Genomic DNA, 23,093 nt, shown 5'->3' with positions numbered 1-23,093 from the left:
TCAAATATATTATGATCTCACTCACAAATAGAAGATAAAAATAACAACAAACAATCACATAGAGACAGAGATTGGATTGGTGGTTACAGAGGGGAAGTGGGGAGGGAGGAGGGCAAAAGGAGTGATTAGGCACATGTGTATAGTGATGGATTGTAATTAGTCTTTGGGTGGTGAACATGATGTAATCTACACAGAAATCGAAATATAATGATGTGCACCTGAAATTTATATAATGTTATAAACCAAGTTACTGTAATAAAAAAAATACAGGCATATACCCATAAAAAACAAAATAACAGAAGGGGTAAGTTTCAGTTAGAACTAGATAATGAATCCTTTCAAATAAAGATTAAGAACTACGTTAGAGGGGAGCAGAAATTTAAGAGTCACGGAGGGCTTTCCAATCCTTAGATGCAGGTGTCTGGGCTGCAGGGCACGTTCTCAGCTCCATGTCCTTTTTGTCTGGTAGTCTACTTTTGCCCACACAACTTTTATATAATGCTTATTACTATTATCATGTAAAAGTAATAGTAAAGTAATCCATAGTAGTATGTATTTCTTTAAAAAGAAAAAGAAAAAAGAAAAGTGCCTTGAAGATACAATTTAGCAGGCAGAATGGTGAATCTAAATCAAGAGCCAAGAATGGGGAAATAGTAAAAGTATAACAACAGACTTTAGTAATGGGTAAATAATTGTAACTAGGAGGATAAAATGGAACATAATGTTTTGAAAAAGAATATTGATAGAGTATGTAAAGATTAAGCGATAAGTAAAATTGAGAAGCTATTTAACAAAGATTGGAAAATCAATTGAAGTTTACAAAAGGAATCTAAAATGTAAGTTCTTCGTTATGCATGGTTCTTGCTTTATCCTTGAGTTTGATAACTAAAAAATAAAGGTTCATATATGGACTAAGCAAGCATAAAGGCAAGCAAGAAGATATAAACAAGAACAAAATGTGTATTATAGACAAAGATAGAACACAATGGAAGACAAATATTTACCAAAAGCCAGAAAACATAAATGAGAAGGACAAATATAGAGTATTGACAATATTTGGAAAAACATTAAATGCAATATATTACATATAGAGAATACTTATTGTTTTTTAGTGTCCTTACACCATTTTTAATGGACATATATTTATCCACAAAAGACCATAAATATATACTAACGTGGGGGAGGGCAGAAAATGTACATACCAGATATTTCAACAAAAATGTAAGAAAACCGAGAAATTTTAACAGCAGAAAGCCTAACTAGTTACCACGTTAAAACACTCTCTTGAATTGTGAGAGAATATTGAGACATATTTAAAGAAAATATTAAAATGGAATGTTAGAAATATAGTTACATATGTCGTACTATCAAGAATACTACCTAATTCTTTTTTGCCACATTCCATAAGTCACAAAACTTAAAATTGTATTTGGTAGAAATTTATAAATTTAAATGTCTTAAATATTAAAAGTAGTGAACAAAAATAAAAAGACTAAGTGTTTGGTTTACAAAAACATAAGGTAAAAAAAAAGCTTGGTATTATTGTGGTAATCATTTTGCAATATATACAAAGATCGAATCATTACGTTTACACCTAAAACTAATACAGTGTTATGTCAATTAAACCTCGATAATAAAAAAAAGAACTTCCTAAATCCTACTTCTAACTTTTCTGTGGCTTTTACTCATTATCTTTGCTTTGAACTTACGGCTGTTGAGAAGATTCCTCATCTTTTTGCTGTCGATAGCTAGAAAAACAAAACATGAATTAGTTGGTAGAAAAATGTGTTTCTGTTTTCATGATTTTGTTCAGATGGTCACTATAAGAGATGCTTATTATCCAAAACATCCATATTTCAAGAGGGCATGAGATTTTTCATACCCAAGTAATATATAAATAACCTTCATACCCAAGTAATATATAAATAACCTTCTACTCTGATTTGGTCCAAAACATATAATAAAATATACTCTATTTATACACTTTAAAATAAAAAGAGAGCATTTTGTTTTCTGATTTTTTGCTAAGAAGACAGAAAAAGAAATTAGGAAGTTAAGAAAGCATGATAAGGATAAATGACCTTGATTACTTTCTTGGGAGCTCTAGTATAACTCAAGGAAGCTATCTCCAGTTCCCATCACGATTGGTGTTCACCGTATCAGGTGTACTAGCCTACGTGTGTTAGGCATACGTCTGGCAGCCAGTGTTGAAAGGGCAGCTCCAGGGAACTGAAGGCATCACAGCCCCCTCACAGCCCAATTTCCAGGCCCTTGTCTACCCATGGTAGAAATTCAATCAATGCAAGTTGATGACCTTCTCTCACTGAGGATTCTCCCTCACAGTGAATACGGTGGAAGCAGCTCAGGCAGCAGGCGTTAGAGGCATGAAGCTCTCTCATATATAGCCAGTCCAGGGACCCCACCCATGCTGCAGTCTCTCCTCCGCTTTATGCCTCCCTTCTGTGACATCTTTTACCTTTCAAACTTATCTCAGTTTAAGTTCAGTTTCATTGGATTTTTGGTGGTTTGGTGTTTGTTTACTTTGTTTTGCTTATTTGTAAGAAAGAAAATAGAGAAGTATATGATGATTTGCTCAGGAACACTGAATTTCCCAAAATAGAGACATGAGTCTCAAATTCTATTAGAGGTTTCCTGGACATTTCACTTGTCTTTATTTAATGAGAGATATAAATGTGGCAGAAGAAATATATGCAGTGGAATTTTGGTTATGGAGCATGGTCATAGAATATAGTTATGTTGATATTAAAACAGCTTTTATAGTAAAAGTCAGTATACACAACCAAGAAGGCTGAACAATTATTTTTTAAAAATTTAAAATAAGAAACTCTACAACTTTAACATGTCTTTTATGATGGATACCTTACTTTAGCACATAGGATCATGCATTAGAGACAATTATATTATCAAGAAATGAGATTTAGTTTGAGATTGCCATTTACAGAGTGCTAGAAAATACCATATTTTACTTTGGAATATAATTAATTAAGTATTGGATACCATACTCTTTCTTATTTCTAATTACTTCATGAAGAAGTTGTCATGATTGTATGTGAGGAATCTATCTCAAAATGTATTTAAAGAATTTTCCTGATTTCTAACAACAAAGAAATTAACTCAAGACAATCTGTTTCTTAAATTCATGGCTGCTGAGAGGGGAAAAGACTCGAAGTCCAAAGAGGAAGCCATATTTTTTGGTATTAAGTCAGCAGTAATTGCACTTGGAAATACTTAACCAGAAGCAATGAACAGAGCTGGAATACCTATTGTGTGTGATTTGTATAGAAAAATAGAAATGCTCTCAGCTTAGATTCCAACTAGCTGTGAGGTAATTTTAGTTTCAATTTCCTGACCTTTTGGAACTTCACTTCTACTTTTGGGGGGAAACAAGAAGACAACTTTCCTGATTTTGTTTTCTGAGAAATAAATGAGGAGATGAATGAAAAATTGCTTTAAGTTGAGGGGCTGGCCCCACGGCCAAGTGGTTAAATTTGCGTGCTCTGCTTCGGCGGCCCAAGGTTTGCTGGTTTGCTGGTTTGGATCCTGGGTGCCACCTGCACACTGCTCATCAATCCATGCTGTGGAGGCACCCCACACAGAAGAACTAGAATGACTTACAACGAGGATATACAACTATGTACTGGGGCTTTGGGGAGAAAAAAAAGTGGAAGATTGGCAACAGATGTTAGCTTGGGGCCAATCTTCCTCACCAAAAAGTATACTTTAAAAAAAATTGTTTTAATTTGGAAATAAGCTAGAGAACCTCTTCACAGTTCATGTCAATGGTTCTTTCTGTAGGAGTAAACCTTCATAAAGATGTCTGTTTCTTTGAAAGTGTAGAAACTAACCCCTAGAACTAACCCGTAAAGACCTCTGGAAGTCAGAATACCTGTGCTTTTGTTCTGATCCGAAGGCTTGTTAGTTTGATGTCTTACATCTTCCGAGTCTCAGCTTTCTTAAAATGGTGAAAATAATACCTACCCTTTTAAATGATCTAACATGATTATATATGGGAAAAAATTTAGAAACCATAGCAGAAGCCCAAATCAAATATGGAAAAAACTCATAAAACTAAACTTTGCCTCAAAGTGAATTTTTATTTTAGTTTTATTCCACACTGATATATGTATATCAGTGGTGAATTCTTAAAATGAGAGAATACATTGATGTAAATTCTTATGAAAAATAAAGAAGATTGCGAAGGGAGAGAATCACAAAGGTGGTAAAAGAACTTACATGTGAGTGTAAATGATGGTTTGTTTATAGTCAAAGGCAACTGTTTTGTCTTCAGACTTTGATATAAAATCCTTTCAACTTTTTTCTTGATTCGCTCAGCACTATCAGTAGATGGGTATCGAAACATGAGCACCATAAGTATGTTAACACCATTTTCATCTGGACTGAAGAGCAAAAAAGCACATAAATAGAGTAAATAATAAAGCCAATTCTCTAATCATTACATTAATAATTAATGTAATAAATTACATTAATATGTACATCAAAATGTATTAATGTGTAAAAATATTGTTAAGGTTCAGATTAAATTTAAAGAAACATAGTGGATGGCAATGTGTATATCAGATGTCTAAATTATCTCTGGAAATACTGGCTAAGGTAGTTAGCTGAAAAAAATTGTTCCCTTGCCTCACTTAGCTCATAGTCTAGAGGAGGTTGTGAGAGGAGGAGTCATCCATGAAATCGTGCTTTACATGCACTTAAATGATTTGTTTTTTCATGCATTCTAAGCCAAATTTGTAACAAATGTCATTATTCTTCAGTAATAGTGTGGCAGAGACAATGCTTCGTGTTCACCAAAACCAGTTGCCTTTGCCTCCTGAGCAGAGCTAGGTTTCCTTCTCTGGCCTCCCTTGCAGGTTATTGAAACTCTGTAGTGAATTCTGGACAATGCATGTGGATAGAAATGATGTACCCCACTTCCAGGCCTGGCCCTGAACACCACCCACACCATTTTCCATGCTTTCACTCTTCTCTTATTTGCTAACCAGATGCAGAAGATCCAGTGGGCAATTCCACAATCCCCACCAGCACCCACATCCCCTTCTGCCACCTCTGACTCTTTGGTCTGTACCATGGAAATGAAAGAAATCTTTATTGTGTTAAACCATTGATATTTTGGAGTTTTGTGGTTAGCTAATATGTTTGATAAATGGATGACTAGAAAATTGTTTGATAAGATGTTCAAATATATAAATTTATACTGTAATATGTACATCTAGAAAGCCTCTAGTTGCCTTTCGAGAATGGATTTAATTTGAAATATATAAAGAAAGAAAGAAGGAAGAAAGGGAAGAGGAGGGGCTGGCCCAGTGGCATAATGGTTAAGTTTGTGCACTCCACTTTGGTGGCCCAGAGTTCATGGGTTTGGATCCTGGGCATGGACCTACACACTGCTCATCAAGCCATGCTGTGGTGGCATCCCACATACAAGAAATAGAGGAAGACTGTCATGGGTGTTAGCTCGGGGTGAATCTTCCTCAAGTAAAAAGAGGAAGATTGGCAACAGATGTTAGCTCAGGGCCAATCTTCCTCATCAAAAAAAAAAAAAAAAAAGGAAGAATGGAAGGAAGGAAAAAAGAAAGAAAGAAGAGAGAGGGAGCAAGAGAGGAGAGAAAGGAAGGAACAAAAGTAGGGAGGGGAAGAGTGAAGGGAAAGAAAAGGCATGGGCTCCTTAGCCATATGTACATTTACCTCACCATCAGAAGTAAAACAGACAAATAAGTACTACAAATATGTGTGTGTGTGTGTGTGTGTGTGTGTGTGTGTGTGTGTGTATTGATTGAAATCCACAGAAAAAGTTTAAAAACTTTCATCAAAATAGGTAGAAAACAAGATATATTATTCTAGTAAATACCAAGCCTTTTGGACATTCCATAAAAAGCATATTCAGGATGGATTCTAGTAATTTATTTCAATCTCTGATAACAAGCGTATGTTCAATTTATGTATATTGTCTTTCATCAGAGCATAAAAATAAAAAGGCTTTAGGAATAATAGTAAAAATGCAATGGCATTAAAGGAAAACCTTATTGTAGAGAAAGTCATAGTCTGTTGGGTAGGCTTAAAGTGAGGACAATCAAAAGGCACTGGCTTAAGTTCTACTTAACCCCTAGCTCAAGGAGCGGGGCGTGTCAGCAGCATCATCCCTCCTCTTCCGGTGCCCTTTCTTTTTTAAAAAATCTACTAACTGACATTGCCTGTTGTCATGGAGCACTTTACATCTTTCTATTGTGACTGGGAAATGGCTAGGTAGTATAAACTGGGCTGCTCAGGATTGATGAAACCTTTGTGTTCCCACAAAGATTTGCTCAGGGAAGCTGAGTGATTGTGTTAATCAAATACTTGTTAACATTACTGGTTTAAAGTTGCAAACCAAGTTTACATACCTTAATTTGATAACATGAGATTTGATAAACCGACCTCCTCCAGAAGAATGTCGAAATATCCTAGACATCTGATTAGAAAAATTTTAAAATGTAAGTATTAGTCTTAAGAAAAATGTTACTCTTAGTTTTATATAGAGGCTTGAGGCAAAGACAGGGATTTTGGCTTATTCTCAGACATGTGAACTGGTTATTCGCAGTGGTAAGATTAAACCGGGTTCTAATCCTTGTAGAACTGAACAAATTTAACAAAATTGTTCAATTTTGCTAAGCCTCTATAAAATGGGATAATAACGATATCTGCCTCATAGAGTTGTTTTGAGGATTAAATGAAATAATGTATATCACAGAATTGACACCTGTCTGGCATATTGTAAACTATTGATAATGTTCATTTTGATTATTGTCAAATGAATTAAAGTATCCATGCTATTTTTTAAGGCAGCATCCTCACTTTTAAGAATGTCCACCCTAAGTTTGCCTTATTCTCAAATATGGCATCTAGTCCACTATGGATATCAGTTTGTTGGTTTCTTCAGTGATTATCCCATTAGTCGAGCATTTGATATAGCATGTAACAACATCTGTTGTATGACTCTGATACCCTCACTTGTTAGTCATCTCTGTGTGGCAGGTAGGCTTTCACAACTGGTACTAGTTTGGGAATAAGTTTCACCACACTCTGTACTAGTCAGCATTTTATTGCTCAGCTTTTCCAGTCTGAACCATTGAAGGATTTTGGATGCTCAGTGCACTGATTTCCTACCGGGACCTGATTCCCAAAAGACTGTTGAGACTCTACCTTACAGACAAAAAAGCCCTGGACTAAGAGTCAGAAATTGTGGGTCCACGCAAGTTTACGTAAGGCCCACTTCCACAGTAAATCTTCCTCCCCAGTTACTACATCCTCTGGGAGGGAGAATATTGCCTCCCTCCCCACAAGATTCCTCCCTCTCCCTGAATCCTCTAAACTAGTAACAATTAGGTAGATTTTACCTCCGAAATACTGAATTTACCTCCCTTGTTTCAATTCCATTGCTTTGGTCTAAAATCATCTCCTTCGAAACTTGTGCTTGGGCCTTTGCAGCAGGCCCCTCACTGGCACGTTTATGTGGTTCTAATCTATCTTTTATCATCTATCTTTCCTCCCCACAGTTGTTCCCTCCGAGTGTTAGCAGCCGGGGTGTTATCTCTAAAGTACAAGTCTATTATGCTCCTGCTTCAAGTCCAATGTCCTCCTCAGTGTGAGCGCCACAATCTGATCCCTTCATTGGCCCTTGCCCCACCCCTACTTCAATGTCTGTTGTCTTATCTACCGAATTACCTGCTCTTTCCTAATCCCACCTAGACTGGTTCACACTCTATGACTTTGCACATGCATTGCCCTCTTCCTAAAATACACTTTTTTCTCAGGCTAATTTCTTCAATGGCAATTCTGCTTTTCTCCAGAAACTCTAGTGGCAATTAAGTTATCTTTGACTTGCCCTCCTCAAACAAAGTTGAACATTCCTTTGTTTGGGGCCACTCTATCATCTTGCACATGATTCTGTTATAGTGATTATCACACTTGTTTACAGCTGTCTTTCTCACTCTAGACTGTGAGCTGTGTGACAGCAGGCAGTGTGTCTGATTCACCTTTGTATCTTCAGTGTTTGGCACACTGCCCTCCCCATGGTAAACCCTCAATGCATGTTTCATGGTTAAATCCATGAATGAATAAATAAGTAAATGAATTAAGAATCAACAACACAGTAAAGAGAAGAAGATAATAACATACGGTTTTGTTTTATCTACAAATCATGTTGCCAAAGGCAAGTAGAAATCTGTGGGAATCTAAAGCTAGGTGGAGCCAGGAGAACCCAGTGGTGACTGCCCCATGGATGGTCATTCCAGGAGTTTGGATCAATTCTGAGTTGTGTCACTTATGATTTCACTAAGCTTCTCTGAGTTCATTTTATTTCCATCTCCCAAGGAACAAGGGGAAAATATGATTTTAAGGTCTGCAGCACTTTCTGTAAATGTCCTGGAATTTTGAACTGTGTACATAATGGCACTATGGGAAAGGATCAGGATTCTGTCATATCAGAGGATAAGAAAGTATCAAGAATCTGCTCAAACTAAAACGTGATATTAACAATCTACCCAAAATGGATAGTTTCTGGTATAGTACAGTATTGGTGTGACCACTATTAATAGCTTACATGTATTAAGTCCATGCTACATAGTAGGCGTTGGACCGATTCCTTTGTTTATACTTAACACCACCTTATGAGGAAAGTATTTTCTTTATTTTCATCAGTCCCATTTTACACTTGAAGAAGTTAAGGCTCAAGACACTTAAGTAAACTTATGGCATAGGAAGTAGAGGTTCTGCATATGAACCCAGGGAATCTGGCTCTAGATCTTGTCTTCAAGTACATTAAGTGACATTGACAACCCGGAGTTCCTCATACACTTGACGACAGATGTTCAGGTTGGTGGGGGTAGAGAGGTCCTGGAGCAGAAAACCCCTTAAAGAAGGCCTCAAATACATCTTTTTCCCTGAATCCAAATCTCATGAAAGATAATCTCCGGGGGGGTTGCCTTTTTTCTGCTTCTGAGTTTCATAGAGCTAAGGGAACTGTTCCTCTTCAGACACCTAAGTTTAATTCAAGTTTCTGTTTTTCTCTTGGGAACTCACTAATATTATATCGAGTCTAAATTACAAAAATTAATTGTATCTTTCCCTTTGTATGGTACAAACCTAAAAATAGATCATTTTACTAGAGATTATTCCATTTAAAACAAGATAATGTCTAAGCTCATGGTAAAATGGGAAAAGAAAAGTTCACCTTAAAATGAGATGCCAATTATAGTCATTAGTTTGAATACCAGCATTAAAAAACGTGTTTGAAATATTACGTGTGGCTCTGACTAATTGTACACCCAGTTACTGTCTTTGGCAAGCATGAGCCTCTGCGTTCCCTCTGGCTGGGAAGTGCACGCAGATTAAGTCCTCATGGAAGATCTGTAGTTACCGGATGCCAGCTAGGGAATCCCTTTCCAGGCCCGCCCATGAAAATAGGTCAGGCAAACTCTGCAGATTTCCTGCTACGCTCAGCGGAATATGTGCCAGCAGAGGGCAAATATACCAACAAAACAGATCGCTTTTTCCCTTCCTCTCCAAGGAATCTTCCTGCTAGCTTGAAAGGATCTTTCCTTCCTCTAAACTCCTAAAATACTCATCATTAGAGTCACATATTTGACAATTATATTCTGCAGTGGGACAGCTGTCATATTGTTAGATCATCTTGTTAGCTCTTAAATTATTATGTAATTTTTCAGTTTGTATTATTTCCCATGCAAAACTTTCATACATAAACCATATTATAAACTCCAATAAGGAAGGCAATGTACTATACAGACTTTGGTCTTCTTTGCAGACTTGCAAAAGTAGGTGCCCAATAACATTTTCGTTAATTGGTTAATTCTCCAGTTATAGTTTTAAACAACAGTGTGAAGAAAAACATGCTGGCTTTTGTATCTCTTCATGACTCTTTCGCTAAACCCTGTCTCCTTCCATTTTTCTCACTTATTTATTCATTCAACACAATTGATTAGGAGAGTCCTATATTTCAGGCACTGTGACAACACTGGATAAAGACTAGTGGCCAAAAAGTTGGGGTTCCTGGACTCACAGAATAGGGAGATAGACAGTAATGAACAAGAACAAATTAATTATAAAAGGCAACTAGTATAGTAAAGTAATATAGGATAATGGCTGGGAGTCTATAATCAAGAAGGGTTCTCTGTGGAGGTGACATTTAAGTGATATCTGAAGGATCAGAAGGAGTAAGCAACCAAAAGAGCAGGGTCATGGGGCAGGCAGAAGGAACAGAAGGTGCAAAGAATCCAAAAGAAGGCCAATATGGGTAGAGAGCAACGAGCAAGAAGGAGTGTGTAGAAGCTGGAGGAATAGTCAGAGCCAAAGCATTCAGGTCCTTGGAGGCCTCTGCAAGGAGTTTGGATTTTATTCTTAGTATATTTGGAAGCCACTTATGAAGTTTTAAGCAGAAGAATAGCATAATGTGTTTTTAAAAGATCATTCTGGTTGCCATGTAGACAGGATATTAGAGGGAACCTGAAGTGGAAGCAATAATAACTGTGAGCTGCTCATATGAGGGAATAAATGAGCTAGGTCTGGGATGGAGACAGTGAGTCAGAAATAGAAACAGGACTTATAAATGGATTAGACATGAGAATAAGAGAAATGTAGGTATTCTAACAACTAGAGGGACAGAGATGTCATTTGTTGAGTGGAAAATAATAGGAATGAGAGAATGGGAGAGGGAGCAACTTTGAAGAACTGGATTTAGATATGATAACTTTGAGATGCTTGTGAGAGATCCAAGTGGGAATGTCAAGTAGACCACGAAAGGTACAACTCTGGGGTTCAGAGAAATCTGTGTTAGAGATTAAAATTTGGGGATTAGAGCTATTGTATCTCCATCAGTACTTTCCCTTTTTTCTGTTTAGAACCCCTCTTTCCTATAGAGAACTCATTCTATATGGTTCAAATAGAACTAAACTTGCTCCCTTTTCCCATCTCTCATGAGGATGGCACAGTTTTATTCTCTTAGTCACAGTGATTAGTGTAGGGATGGGCAGATGTTCCAAATTTGGCCAACTAGATTGGTTCTTCAAACTTTCCTCCAAGGACTATTATGGAAAATTGTCTTTTCTTCAGTTAATAACCTGGGGAATATGAGAATATAGACTAACTATTAGCTATGTTATCTGCCACATGGAGAATAAATAAGAAGTTAAAATCCTGGAGAAATTGTCTGAGCCTCTGAATCTAGCCATACCTGAAGCTAGATGAATCTCTAGATTTTCCCAACAGTTTTGCTTTTTCTTTCTTCCTCTCTTCCTCCTTTCCTTTCCCTTCTCTTCCTTTCCCACCCTCCTTCCCCCTTCCTTCCATTCTTTTTCCCCCACTTCTCTCTCTTTCTTTCTTTCTTTCCTTTGACTTGTTCATTGGGTTTCTGCTATTTTCTACCAAAAGTGCCCTATTTATTGTGGGAAAGAAAGATAATTTACAGAGCCACAGAAAAAAGAGAAGCAACGTCAGGATCATGCCTTGGATGATCTGGAGCCTTAGGCCAATGGGAATTTTACTGTCCATAATCACATACAAGCATATAAAATTTTTCTTCTTTCTTAAAAAACTTCTTAAGAAGCTGAATTCACTTACATGTTGATGAATTGTGATGAAAGAGGAATTGTAGCACATATTTGGTCCCTACCCAAACTGCATTTGCCAGACAGGTGTACTCATCCCCCAGCTTCTATAAGTCTTGATTAGAACAGCTCACACCTGCACTTCTCCTTTCTGACCTGAGCACCCTTCCCAGTGATGTGTGGGAGGTTATGCTCCACCTTCCCTGGGAAGCCCTTGGTGGTATGACACAAACAGCTCAGCCCTCTTACCCCTGGGCAGAACCAACTCTGTGATGTAATTTAGGTTCCAGATCTTCCAGAGAAATCGGGCTGAGGCAGCACTTCTGAAACCAAATCTTGTTCTAGCTGCTGCTTCTGCCCTTTCCTGTTGCCCTCATTTCCTTACAAGTTTTCCTTTTCTTTCTTTTTTGTTTTTTTTTGAGGCAGATTATCCCTGAGCTAACATCTGCTGCTAACCCTCCTCTTTTTGCTGAGAAAGACTGGCCCTGAGCTAACATCCGTGCCCGTCTTCCTGCACTTTATATGTGGGATGCCCGCCACAGCATGGCTTGACAAGCTGTGCCAGATGTCCCCAAAGGTGTTTTTATATTGCAAATGTTATGTTCTCTAAATAGAAAAAACAGATAGAAACTTTTTAAAGATAGACCCGCAAACTTAGTTGTTGTTATAGAACATAAGGAGCACAATGAAGAGGGAAGCTGTTATTGAGACATAAGGTTAGAAAGGTGTAGAGTCAACATCTGTAGCCTTTCCATACTGAAAATCCTGCTTAGTGATGGGAGCCATGGGAATTTTCCAGTCTTCATTTTGGAAATCATCTTTCTATCCAACAATAATAACTGTCATATCATTTACAGTATTAGCTTTTTAAATTATTCTGAGCATTGATTTCCAAAGTGAAGCCAATGTATCATAGAGGTTGTGAAAAGTATCATAACTTCTATTTATATTTATTTTTACATAAAAAAAGTTTTTAGAACACTAGCCCTGTGGTGTGGAATTCTACCAGGAGTGCACTGATTACCTGATGTCTCCAAGGGAAAAGTGGAGATCAGCCTGTTTCAGACTGGTATCTAGCTCTGTGGTAGTCCTAGAATAGGAACCCAGTAATTCCTTCCTGTATTGCATTGAATTAAAAAGTCATACTTCACTTATTAATTTTAACATAATCAAACTAGCAATTCTCAGTATTAAAACAATTATCTTGTTTTAATTACTATTTTAGTCATTTTTAACGCTGCCAATAAAAATGCAGCACATGTCAAACTATAAATCTAGTTGTTAAACAAAACAGTTCCATGAAAAACGCTATCACACATTGGGCTCTGGGATTTTGGATGGGCTTTGGGTCAGAGAAGGACATAAGAGACAATGGCTATCTTTAAACATTTTTGTTGATGCTAACACCAGAGCAGGTGATGCTAACACCTAAATATATAAAACAAATATTAACAGAAATGTAGGAAGAAATAAACACAATATAATAATAGTAGAGGATAGAGGATTTCAATACCCCATTTTCAATAATGCATAGATCATCCAGGCAGAAAATCAATAAGGAAAACAGTGGACTTGAACAAGACTGTAGATCAAATGGACCTAACAGACATATATAGAACATTTCATCCAATAGCAGCAGGATACACATTCTTGTCAAGTGTGTACAGAAGATTCTCTAGAATAGACCATATGTTAGGCCACAAAACAAGTCTTAACAAATTTAAATAGACTGAAATCATATCAAGTATCTTTTTCTGACCACAATGGTATGAAACTAGAAATCAATAATAAAAGGAAAACTGGATTATTCATAAATATGGGAACATAAAACACTACATTCCTGAACAACCAATGGTTCAAAGAAGAAATCAAAAGAGAAAAAAAATCTTCAGACAAATAAATTTGGAAACACAACATACCAAAGCTTATGGGATGCAGAAAAAGCTGTTCTAAGAGGAAAATTTATAGTGATAAACACCTACATTAAGAAAGAAGAAAGTTCTAAAATAAACAACCTAACTTTACACCTCAAGGAACTACAAAAAGAAGAACAAACTAAGCCCAAAGTTAGCAGAAGGAAGGAAATAACAGAGATTGAAGCAGAAATAAATGAAATAAACACTAGAAAACCAATAGAAAAGATCAACAAAACTAAGAGTTTTTGAAAAGGTAAACAAAATTGACAAACTTTTACCTAGACTAACTAAAAAAAAGAAAGAAAACTCAAGTAAATAAAAGCAAATATGAAAGAGGAGACATTACAACTGATATCACAGAAATACAAAGGATCATGAGAGACTATTATGAACAATTATATGCCAACAAATTGGATAACCTAGAAGAAATAGATAAATTCCAAGAAACATGTGACCTACCAAAACTGAGTCATGAAAAAAAGGAAATCTGAACAGACCAATAGGAGAAAAGAGTTTAAATCAGTAATCAATAATCTTCCAACAAAGAAAAGTCCAAGACCAGATGACTTCACTGGTAAACTCTATCAAACATTTAAGGAAGAGTTAACGCCTATCTTTCTCAAACTCTTCCAAAAAGTTGAAGAAGAGAGAATACTTCCAAACTTATTTTATGAGACCAGCATTACCCTGATACCCAAGCTAAATAAGAAGACTACAAGAAAAGAAATCTACAGGCCAATATTCCTGATGAACATAGATGCAAAAATCCTAAACAAAATGCTAGCAAACTGAATTCAACAGCACCTGAAAGAATCATTCACCATGATCAAGTGGGATTTATCTCCAGAATGTGAACATGATTCAACATAAGCAAATTGATAAAAGTGATACACCACATTATCAGAATGAAGGATAAAAATCATATGATTATTTCAACAGATGCAGAAAAAGCATTTGACAAAATTCAACATCTTTTCATGATAAAAGCACCCAACAAATTAGGCATGGAAGGAATGTACCTCAACATAATAAAAGCCATATATGATAAGCCCACAGCTAACATCATACTCAGTGGTGAAAACCTGAAATCTTTTCCCCTAATCAGAAACAAGACAAAGACAGCCACTCTCACTATTTCTATTTAACATAATGTTGAAAGTTCTAGTCAGAGCAGTCAAGCGGGAAAATAAATAAATAAGTAAAAGACATCCCAATCAGAAAGAAAGAAGTAAAATTCTCTCTGTTTGCAGATGACATGATCTTATATGTAGAAAATCCTAAAGGTTTCACAAAAAAACTGTTAGAACTAATAAATGAATTCAGTAAAGTTGTAGGATACAACTCAAAACACTAAAGTCAGGAACATTTCTGTACACTAACAATGAACTATCTGAAAAAATTTAAGAAAATAATGCCATTTACAATAGCATCATGAAGAATAAAATACTTATGAATAAATTTAACCAAGGAGGTGAAAGATCTGTACACTGAAGACTATAAAACACTGATGAAAGTAATTGAAAAAGCCACAAATAAATGGAAAGCTATCCCACGTTCATGGATTGGAAGAATTAATATTGTTAAAAGGTCCATACTACCCAAAGTGATCTATGGATTCAATACAATCCCTATTAAAACTCCAATCGCATTTTTCGCAGATAAAAAAGCAATCCTAAAATTCATATTGAGCCAGAAAAAATCCTGAATAGCCAAAAGAATCTTGAGTGAAAAGACTAAAGCTGGCAGCATCACACTTCCTGATTTTAAATTAAATTACAAAGTTATAGTAATAAAAACAGTATAGTGCTGGCATAAAAACACATATATCGACTAATGGAACAGAATAAGAGTGCCTAGAAATAAACGTACGCATATATGGTCAACTAATCTTCAACAAGGGCACCAAGAATACAAAATGGGAAAATGATAATCTCTTCAGTAATGGTCTTGGGGAAACTGATTTTCCACATGCAGAAGAATGAAATTGGACTCTTATTTCACTCCATATACAAAATCAACTCAAAATGGTTTAAAGATTTAAATTTAAGATTTGAAACCTTGAAACTCCTGAAAGAAAACATAGGGGGGAATCTTCTTGACTTTGGTCTTGGCAACAATTTTTTTGGATATGACACCAAAAGCAGAAGCAAAAAAATAAAAAATAAACAAGTGGGATTACATCAAACTAAAAAGCTTCTGTACAGCAAAGGAAATCATCAACAGAATGAAAAGGCAACTTATGGAACAGGAGAAAATATTTGCAAATCATAGAGCTGACAATGTGTTAATATCCAAAATATATAAGCAATGCATACAATTTGATAGCATAAAAACAAATAACCTGATGTAAAAATGGACAAAGGACCTCAACAGTCATTTCTCCAAGAAGACATATAAATGGTCAACAGGTATATAGCAAGGTGCTCAATATCACTTAATCATCAGTGATATGCAAATCAAAACCACAGTGAGATATCACCTCATACCTGCTAAAATGACTATTATCAAAAACCCCCAAAAGATAATTGTTGGCAAGGATGTGGAGAAAGGGGAACCTTGGTACACTGTTGGTGGGAATGTGAATTGGTACAGCTATTACAGAAAACAGTATGTAAGTTCCTCAAAAATGAAAAATAGAACTACTATATGATCCAGCAATCTCACTTTTGGGTATTTATCTGAAGAAATTTAAATCAGGATCACTAAGAGATACCTGTACTTCCATGTTTATTGTAGCATTATTCATAATAGTCAAGATATGGAAACAACCTAAATGTTCGTGATAGATGAATGGATAAAGAAATGTGGTATATACATATAATGAAATATTATTCAACTTTAAAAAAGAAGGAAATCCTACCATTTGTGACAACATGGATAGATCTAGAGGACATTATACTAAGGGGAATAAGCCAGACACAGAAAGATAATACTATATACTCTCACTTACATGTGGAATCTAAAATAGTCAAACTCATGGAAACAGAGAGTAGAATAGTGATTGCTATAGCCTGGAGGGAGGGGGAAATGGGAAGGTAATGGTCAGAGGGTACAGAGTTTTGGTTCTGCGAGTTAAATAAGTTCTGGAGACCTACTATACAGCATGGTGCTAGAGGCAAAGGAATCGTAGCTAACCATACTGTTTTCTATACCCAAAACGTGTTAAGAAGGTAGCTCTTACATTGTGTTTTTACCACACACACGCACACACAAATAATAATAATATAATAAAGAGGGCAGGAGGAAACTTTGGGAGGTGCTGGATATGTTTTTCACCTTAATGGTGATGATGGTTTCACAGGTGTATGCTTCTTCCCCAACTCATCGAGTTCTATACATTAAATATGTACAGCTTTTTGTGTATTAGTCATACCTCTATAAAGTGGTTTAAAAATTTACTGAAGAAGCATGATTTACACTATTAATAATTTAAAATATTAATAAATTAGTAAAGGTGGATGTAATGCTTTAGTTACCATCTCTTTTGGCCACCAAAAAAAAAAAAAAACTCACTTTCTATTATATCCAGCATTTGACAGACTCCTGGAGTATGGAAGGCACTAAATATTCATTGAAAAAATACATGAGCAAATAAATTGATGGATTGATGGCTTAATGGGTGAAGGAATCAGAGCCTTTGCATTTTCGTCATCATATTCCATAATCATGAAAGTCAAAACCTTGTTTGTTTCGAGAGACACTGAAGGAAGTTTGGAAGGAGTGGAAAGAATTTTTTAAAAAGTAAGGAAACTAGCTGAATAAAAGGGAAGTGAAAGAGGAAGAGAAAACAGCAGTTAAAACTGAAGCAATATAAGAGAAACTTTCTACATTTCTGAGAAAGTATTAGCCTAATAGCCTCTGTTGATAAAAGATAAAAGGCCAATAAATTGCTGTCGAGGAAGAGAAAACAGCAGTTAAAACTGAAGCAATATAAGAGAAACTTTCTACATTTCTGAGAAAGTATTAGCCTAATAGCCTCTGTTGATAAAAGATAAAAGGCCAATAAATTGCTGTCATTTTAAAAGATATTAGAACCAACCAGAAAACTCTGGCTTGCTTATCATGCACAAATCCACATTGCATAAATATCTTGTTTTTACCATCTTTTGAAAAAAATGAAGTAGAATAAGAAATGTAAAGAGAAAAGGAAATAAAATATTCAACCATATGGAGGTATTGTCATAGAAGGATTGATTCTGAAAACTAGGCCTTGAAATGATAAACTTGGCATGTAAGTGAAGAGATTTTCACTCAAGATGGCAGACTGACCATATGTCCTCTCCTTTTTTGAAGACACCATTAAAATTATAAAAATAGGGATAAATCCATAACACTTACAAAAATCAAAGAGATTTCTTCAGTAGATGAGAGATTCAACTCATTTCCTGAACTCAGCAAATGAACGAAAAATAATTGATAAAGTAAAGTGGGGAAGACACAGACTAGAACAGAATTCTTACCCTCAGCACTACCGACATTTTGGGCCAGACAATTCTTTGTTGCAGGGAGCTGTTCTGTGACTTGTAGAGTGTTGAGCAGCATTCCAGGCCTTTAGAAACTAGATGCCCTAGAATTCCTCCTCCCAGTGTGACAACCAAAAAAATGTCACAGGAATTGCCAAATATCCTTTGGGGGACAAAATTGCCCCCAGGTAAGCACCACTGGACCAGACTATGGGTCAAGGGAGCTTAGCCAAGAAGAGAGTCCATCTGCTCTAAAATCTCCAGGAGAGACTCAGCACTTGTAAATACCAAATCCAAAAAAAGAGGAGGAGATAAAAAGAGAGAGATTACAAAAGCTAGTCACATTGCTATATGTCAGTAAAAACCAGTTAAAAAAATGTACTTAAAAAGATATCAATTCACAATGCCAAAAATCTAGCACCTAGGATTAAAGCTAACTAAAGATAAAAAAGATTTTTAAGAAAACATTTTAAAGCATTGTTGAAACACAGTAAACAAGTTTAAATTTATTTCCCTAGATCTCTGAATTTAAAGAAACTTAAGTCAAAATCCCAATATGAAGGTGCGTGTGTGTGTGTGTACATATGTGTTACTTGATATGGAAAAGGAACAGGTCAAGAATAACCCAGATATACCTGAAGAAGATGATGATAATTCCAGGTGTATGGACTGAATAGTGGCCCCTCAAAAAGATATGTCTAACCACATGTGAATATGCCCTTATTTGGCAAAGGGTCTTTGCAGATGTAATTAAGTTAAGGATGTCAGGATGAGACTATCGTGGATTATCCAGGAACACACTGAACCCAATGATAAGTGCCTTTATCAGAGTAGAGAAATATAGAGACCCAAAGGATAAAGTGAGTGAAGATGGAGACAGAGATTAGAATTATGTAGCCACATGTCAAGGAATGCCTGAAGCCACCAGAAGCTGGATGAGGCAAAAGATTCTTCCCTAGAGACTTCTGAGGCTGTTGATACCTTGATCTCAGATTTCTGGCCTGCATAACTGGGATAGAACAAATTTTTGTTGTTTTAAGTCACTAGTTTTTGGTAATTTGCTACAGTAGCTCTAGGAAACTAATACAACAGGTATCAACACTTATTGTCAGACTGCAGAGGTTAACGCATTATAGTATTGACACAATGAAAAAGAAGGTGATCAGTGGAGCAGATTAGAGAGCCCAGCAACATCCCAACTCATAAATGGAGACTTGATTTGTGGCAGAGATGCCATGACAGATCAGCCAGGAAAGGACTAACTATTCATTAGTGCTGCTAAAATAACTGCTTATGCATATAGGGGGAAAAATGAAATTAAATCCCTAAGTCAAACACATATGTAAATATCAATTCCATATAGAATAGATGTTTAAATGAGAGAGAAAAAACAAAATATTTTTTTAAGACAATGACATCAAGATCAGGAAGGATTTCTTATACAAACCCAAAGGGTACTAATAATAAAAGAAAGAAATGATGCATTTAACTATATTAAAATTCAGAAACTCTGTTCATTAAAATATATTATAAAGAGAACGAAAAGGCCAGCCACAAAATGGAAAAAGATATTTTCAATACATAAAATGGACAGGAAATTCATTTCCAAAAAACTATGTTTCTAAGAATAAATTATAAAAAGACAAAAATACAATAAGAAATGGGCAAAAAATCATGCGTAGGCATTTATAGAGGACAAAATAGAAATGGTTGACAACAATTGATGAACCTTATTAATAATTAGAGAAATGCAAATTAAATCCATAACTTACTATTATACACACATACCAGCTTGGCAAAAATCAATTTATAGAAAATCTTGATGAGGAGGTAGGGTAACATGAACTCTCACTCCCTTCTGGTAGAGGTGCAAATGTCTACAAACCCTTGAAAAAGCACTTGTTGAAATCTGCTAAAGTTGAGTCTGAGCATAGCAAACCCTGTATTCAGCTTATGACATAGAGAGGCTCTTACACATGCAGTAGGAGCCATGTAAGGATATTCATTAGCTACATTGTTCATAACTATAAAAAGTGAAAACAGCCCAAATGTTTGTCAACTATAAAATGAATTAATAAATAGTGGTATATTCTTCCTAGGGCATTCTACAAGAAGTGAAAATAAATGAGCTATAGTTACATGCATCAACATGTAAAAATCTCAAAAACATAATGTTGAGTGAAAGAATGAAGTCACAGAAGGATATAATATGATTCCATTTACATAAAGTTCAAAAGAGAAAAAATTGCACAGTATACTATTTGGGCCTAGGTGCATAAGTGATAAAACTATAGAATGATTAAATCCAAATTCAAAATAGTTTTTACTCTGAGGAAGAGAGAGAGAAGAAGATTTAGAGGTTTCTGAGGTACTAGTGAAATTCTATTTCCGAAATTGGGTGGTGGGGTCTTGGGTATTTATTTTATAATTGTTCTTTAAGATGTTTTATATGCTTTTAAAAATATGAGAATATCCCAATAAAAGTGAATGAAAGAAAAAAATACAAAATACCAAGATAAATCATTATGAAATTCCAGAAAACTAAAAAAGTAGAGTACAAAATCTTCTAGAGAAAGAATGGATCACCTAAAAAGAAACACAATCACTCCTGAGCAACATGTGGTAGAGTTATAAAAATGAAGCAAGGCCTTGGATGGTCTGAGGGGAAATGATTTTCAATTTAAAGTTTTACATTCAAATGATCGATTGAATGGAATATAGAATAAAGGATTTTTTCAGCATGAAATAATTCAGAAATTTTACCTCCCATGCACTTTTTATTAGTGAAGGTGCTTGAAGACTTAACCCACCATATCAAGGAAAACACGGGATGCAAGAAGCAATGGCTCTCTCACTTTAGAGCAGTCCTGTTCTGACCCAGGTTTACCTCTGTGAGGTGGACCTACAAAGCAACCAATTCAAATTGAAGCAGGAAGCATAAAGTTTTTAGAAAGAAGAATTAAGGAAGTAAAGAAATAGTGAGACCTTGGAAATATCTGAAGACACTGTAAAATGGTAGAGGACTTAGGAAAAAAAAGAGCCAATCTATGCAAATTTGTTTCTGGGAGCATTCTTCCTTGAATGACATAAGTGTGGCAACAAACAATAAGTGTTGGTGAGGATGTGGAAAAAAGGGAACACTTGTACACTGCTGGAAGGAATGTGAATTGGTATAACCACTAAGGAAAACAGAATGGAGATTTTTAAAAAAATTAAAAATAGAACTACCATATGATCCAGCAAGTCTACTTCTGAGTATTTATCTGAAGGAAATGAAAACACTAACTCAAAAAGATATATCCACTCCATGCTCACTGCAGCATTATTTGCAGTAGCCAAGACATGGAAGCAATCTAAGTGTTAATGGATGGATAAATGGATAAAGAAAAGGTGGTATATACATACAATGGAATATTATTCAGCCATAAGAAAGAATGAAATTTTGCCATTTGTGACAACATGCATGACAAAATTTCATTATTAACAATATATAAAAGTATTTGCATTTTATATATATATCTTTTTTTTTCTTTTAGGAAGGTTAGCCCTGAGCTAACGTCTGCTGCCAATCCTCCTCTTTTGCTGAGGAAGACTGGCTCTGAGATAACATCCGTGCCCATCTTCCTCTACTTTTTATGTGGGACGCCTGCCACAGCGTGGCTTGCCAGGCGGTGCCATGTGCGCACCCAGATCCGAACCAGCAAACCCAGGGCCGCTGAAGTGGAACGTGCGCACTTAGCTGCTGCGCCACCAGGCCAACCCCATATGTATGTCTTTATATAGGTTGATCCTAAAGATAAATAACCAAATAAAATGTGAATACTTTCCTATGTTGTTAGCAATTCAGAGAAAGGAGAGTACAATGAGTGAAGGATGGGAGTGCTAAAGTCCTCATCTTTTAATTAAGAGAAAGTGTCTATAGCTAATTATAAAGAATCACACTAATTCAGTCCCTTTTCTATAGGCCCTTACTTCTTTGTTCCAGAGTAACTTTCATAAGCTTAAAGGAATACACTCTAGGCTAATAAATTGTGTTTTGCTAAATAAATCTATGGTCTCCATAGACATGATTTTCATAGGACAAAAAATGGAAGAATATTTTATTTAACTTTCTGCTATAATAGGTAACGATTTAGCTTGCCTAATACACTTAAAAAAATTAGAAATACCCCAATAAATGCCTAAGTTTTCAAGAGAAACCAAAATATTTCAGGGGCATAACTAAATTTGACATTGATATCAAGAATTAGACACATACCCTTATATTTTTATTATATGTGACCCTTTAAGTGCTTTTAAAAGCACAATAAACAAAATTATGGGATGAACATACCATTCTTATATTCTTATGTTAAACAAGTTTAAGGATAGTGAGCCAAGAAAAAAAATCAAGATTTAAAAATAGAAAGAATACCTGTTTCAACAAACAGTTTCCTCCGGTGATAATTTAATTGTTTGCCTACTCTAACCTACATACAATTTATGGTACATGATATTATTCTAAATATTTTACATATACTAAGTAATTTAATCCTCACAACTGTGTGACCTAGATACTATATTATCCTCATTTTATAGAAGAAAAAAATGAGCCATGGAGTGGCTAAGTTTCTATAATAACCACATTCAAAGGGAGGCAGAAAACATTAATAAACTTGTAAAATTTCTGTGGGGCTTACCATTCTCTCAATCTGATGACTTCTTTCTATAAACTCTCTTGAGTTTCTCATTCCATAATTTTCTTTATATTTTATATTTGTGACTTTAAAAGAGGCAAGGTAATAGAATGACTTATCATCTGAAAGGTAAAAATAAACAAAAAACTCATCCTTAAACATAATCAATTCCTTATCCCCCACCCCCAGGAAACAGGCTTGCTGCTTACTACAAAAATTATTGTGTATATTTTCAAACATTTTGTAATTTCATCATTGTACCCAGCTAAAATAGAAAATTCAGGCCTCAAAGTATGCTTTCAGAACACCCTGTTTACAGTGTTTATGCATATCAAAATTTTCACACAGTTGGACAAGCAGTATACTATGGAAAGTAAATATTGAAAGCATTTGCTGACA

The 23,093-nt window shown here is 35.5% G+C and overlaps 1 protein-coding gene and 1 long non-coding RNA gene across 3 annotated transcripts in view; one reads left to right on the top strand and one right to left on the bottom strand.

The window, feature by feature from the left end:
• The window catches only part of LOC138923465 (uncharacterized), a 39,922-nt gene extending 17,822 nt beyond the window's left edge, over nucleotides 1–22,100 (top strand). Inside the window, exon 3 of the long non-coding RNA XR_011437107.1 lies at nucleotides 21,555–22,100. This is a non-coding gene — a long non-coding RNA (uncharacterized lncRNA). The remainder of the gene's footprint in view (nucleotides 1–21,554) is intronic.
• The window catches only part of TMPRSS11F (transmembrane serine protease 11F), a 98,775-nt gene that overhangs the window by 16,100 nt on the left and 59,582 nt on the right, over nucleotides 1–23,093 (bottom strand). For both annotated transcript variants that reach the window (XM_070262397.1, XM_023638028.2), the window contains 4 exons: nucleotides 22,698–22,816; nucleotides 6,423–6,490; nucleotides 4,255–4,418; nucleotides 1,710–1,748 (listed from right to left, as the gene is read on the bottom strand). In XM_070262397.1, the coding sequence (XP_070118498.1) occupies nucleotides 1,710–1,748; nucleotides 4,255–4,418; nucleotides 6,423–6,490; nucleotides 22,698–22,816 (390 nt within the window). The remainder of the gene's footprint in view (nucleotides 1–1,709; nucleotides 1,749–4,254; nucleotides 4,419–6,422; nucleotides 6,491–22,697; nucleotides 22,817–23,093) is intronic.

This window comes from Equus caballus, chromosome 3 (assembly GCF_041296265.1).
Source record: "Equus caballus isolate H_3958 breed thoroughbred chromosome 3, TB-T2T, whole genome shotgun sequence".
Lineage (NCBI taxonomy): Eukaryota > Metazoa > Chordata > Mammalia > Perissodactyla > Equidae > Equus > Equus caballus.
The sequence above is the reverse complement of the archived record's forward strand: the minus strand, read 5'-3'. Positions and strand labels throughout refer to the sequence as shown.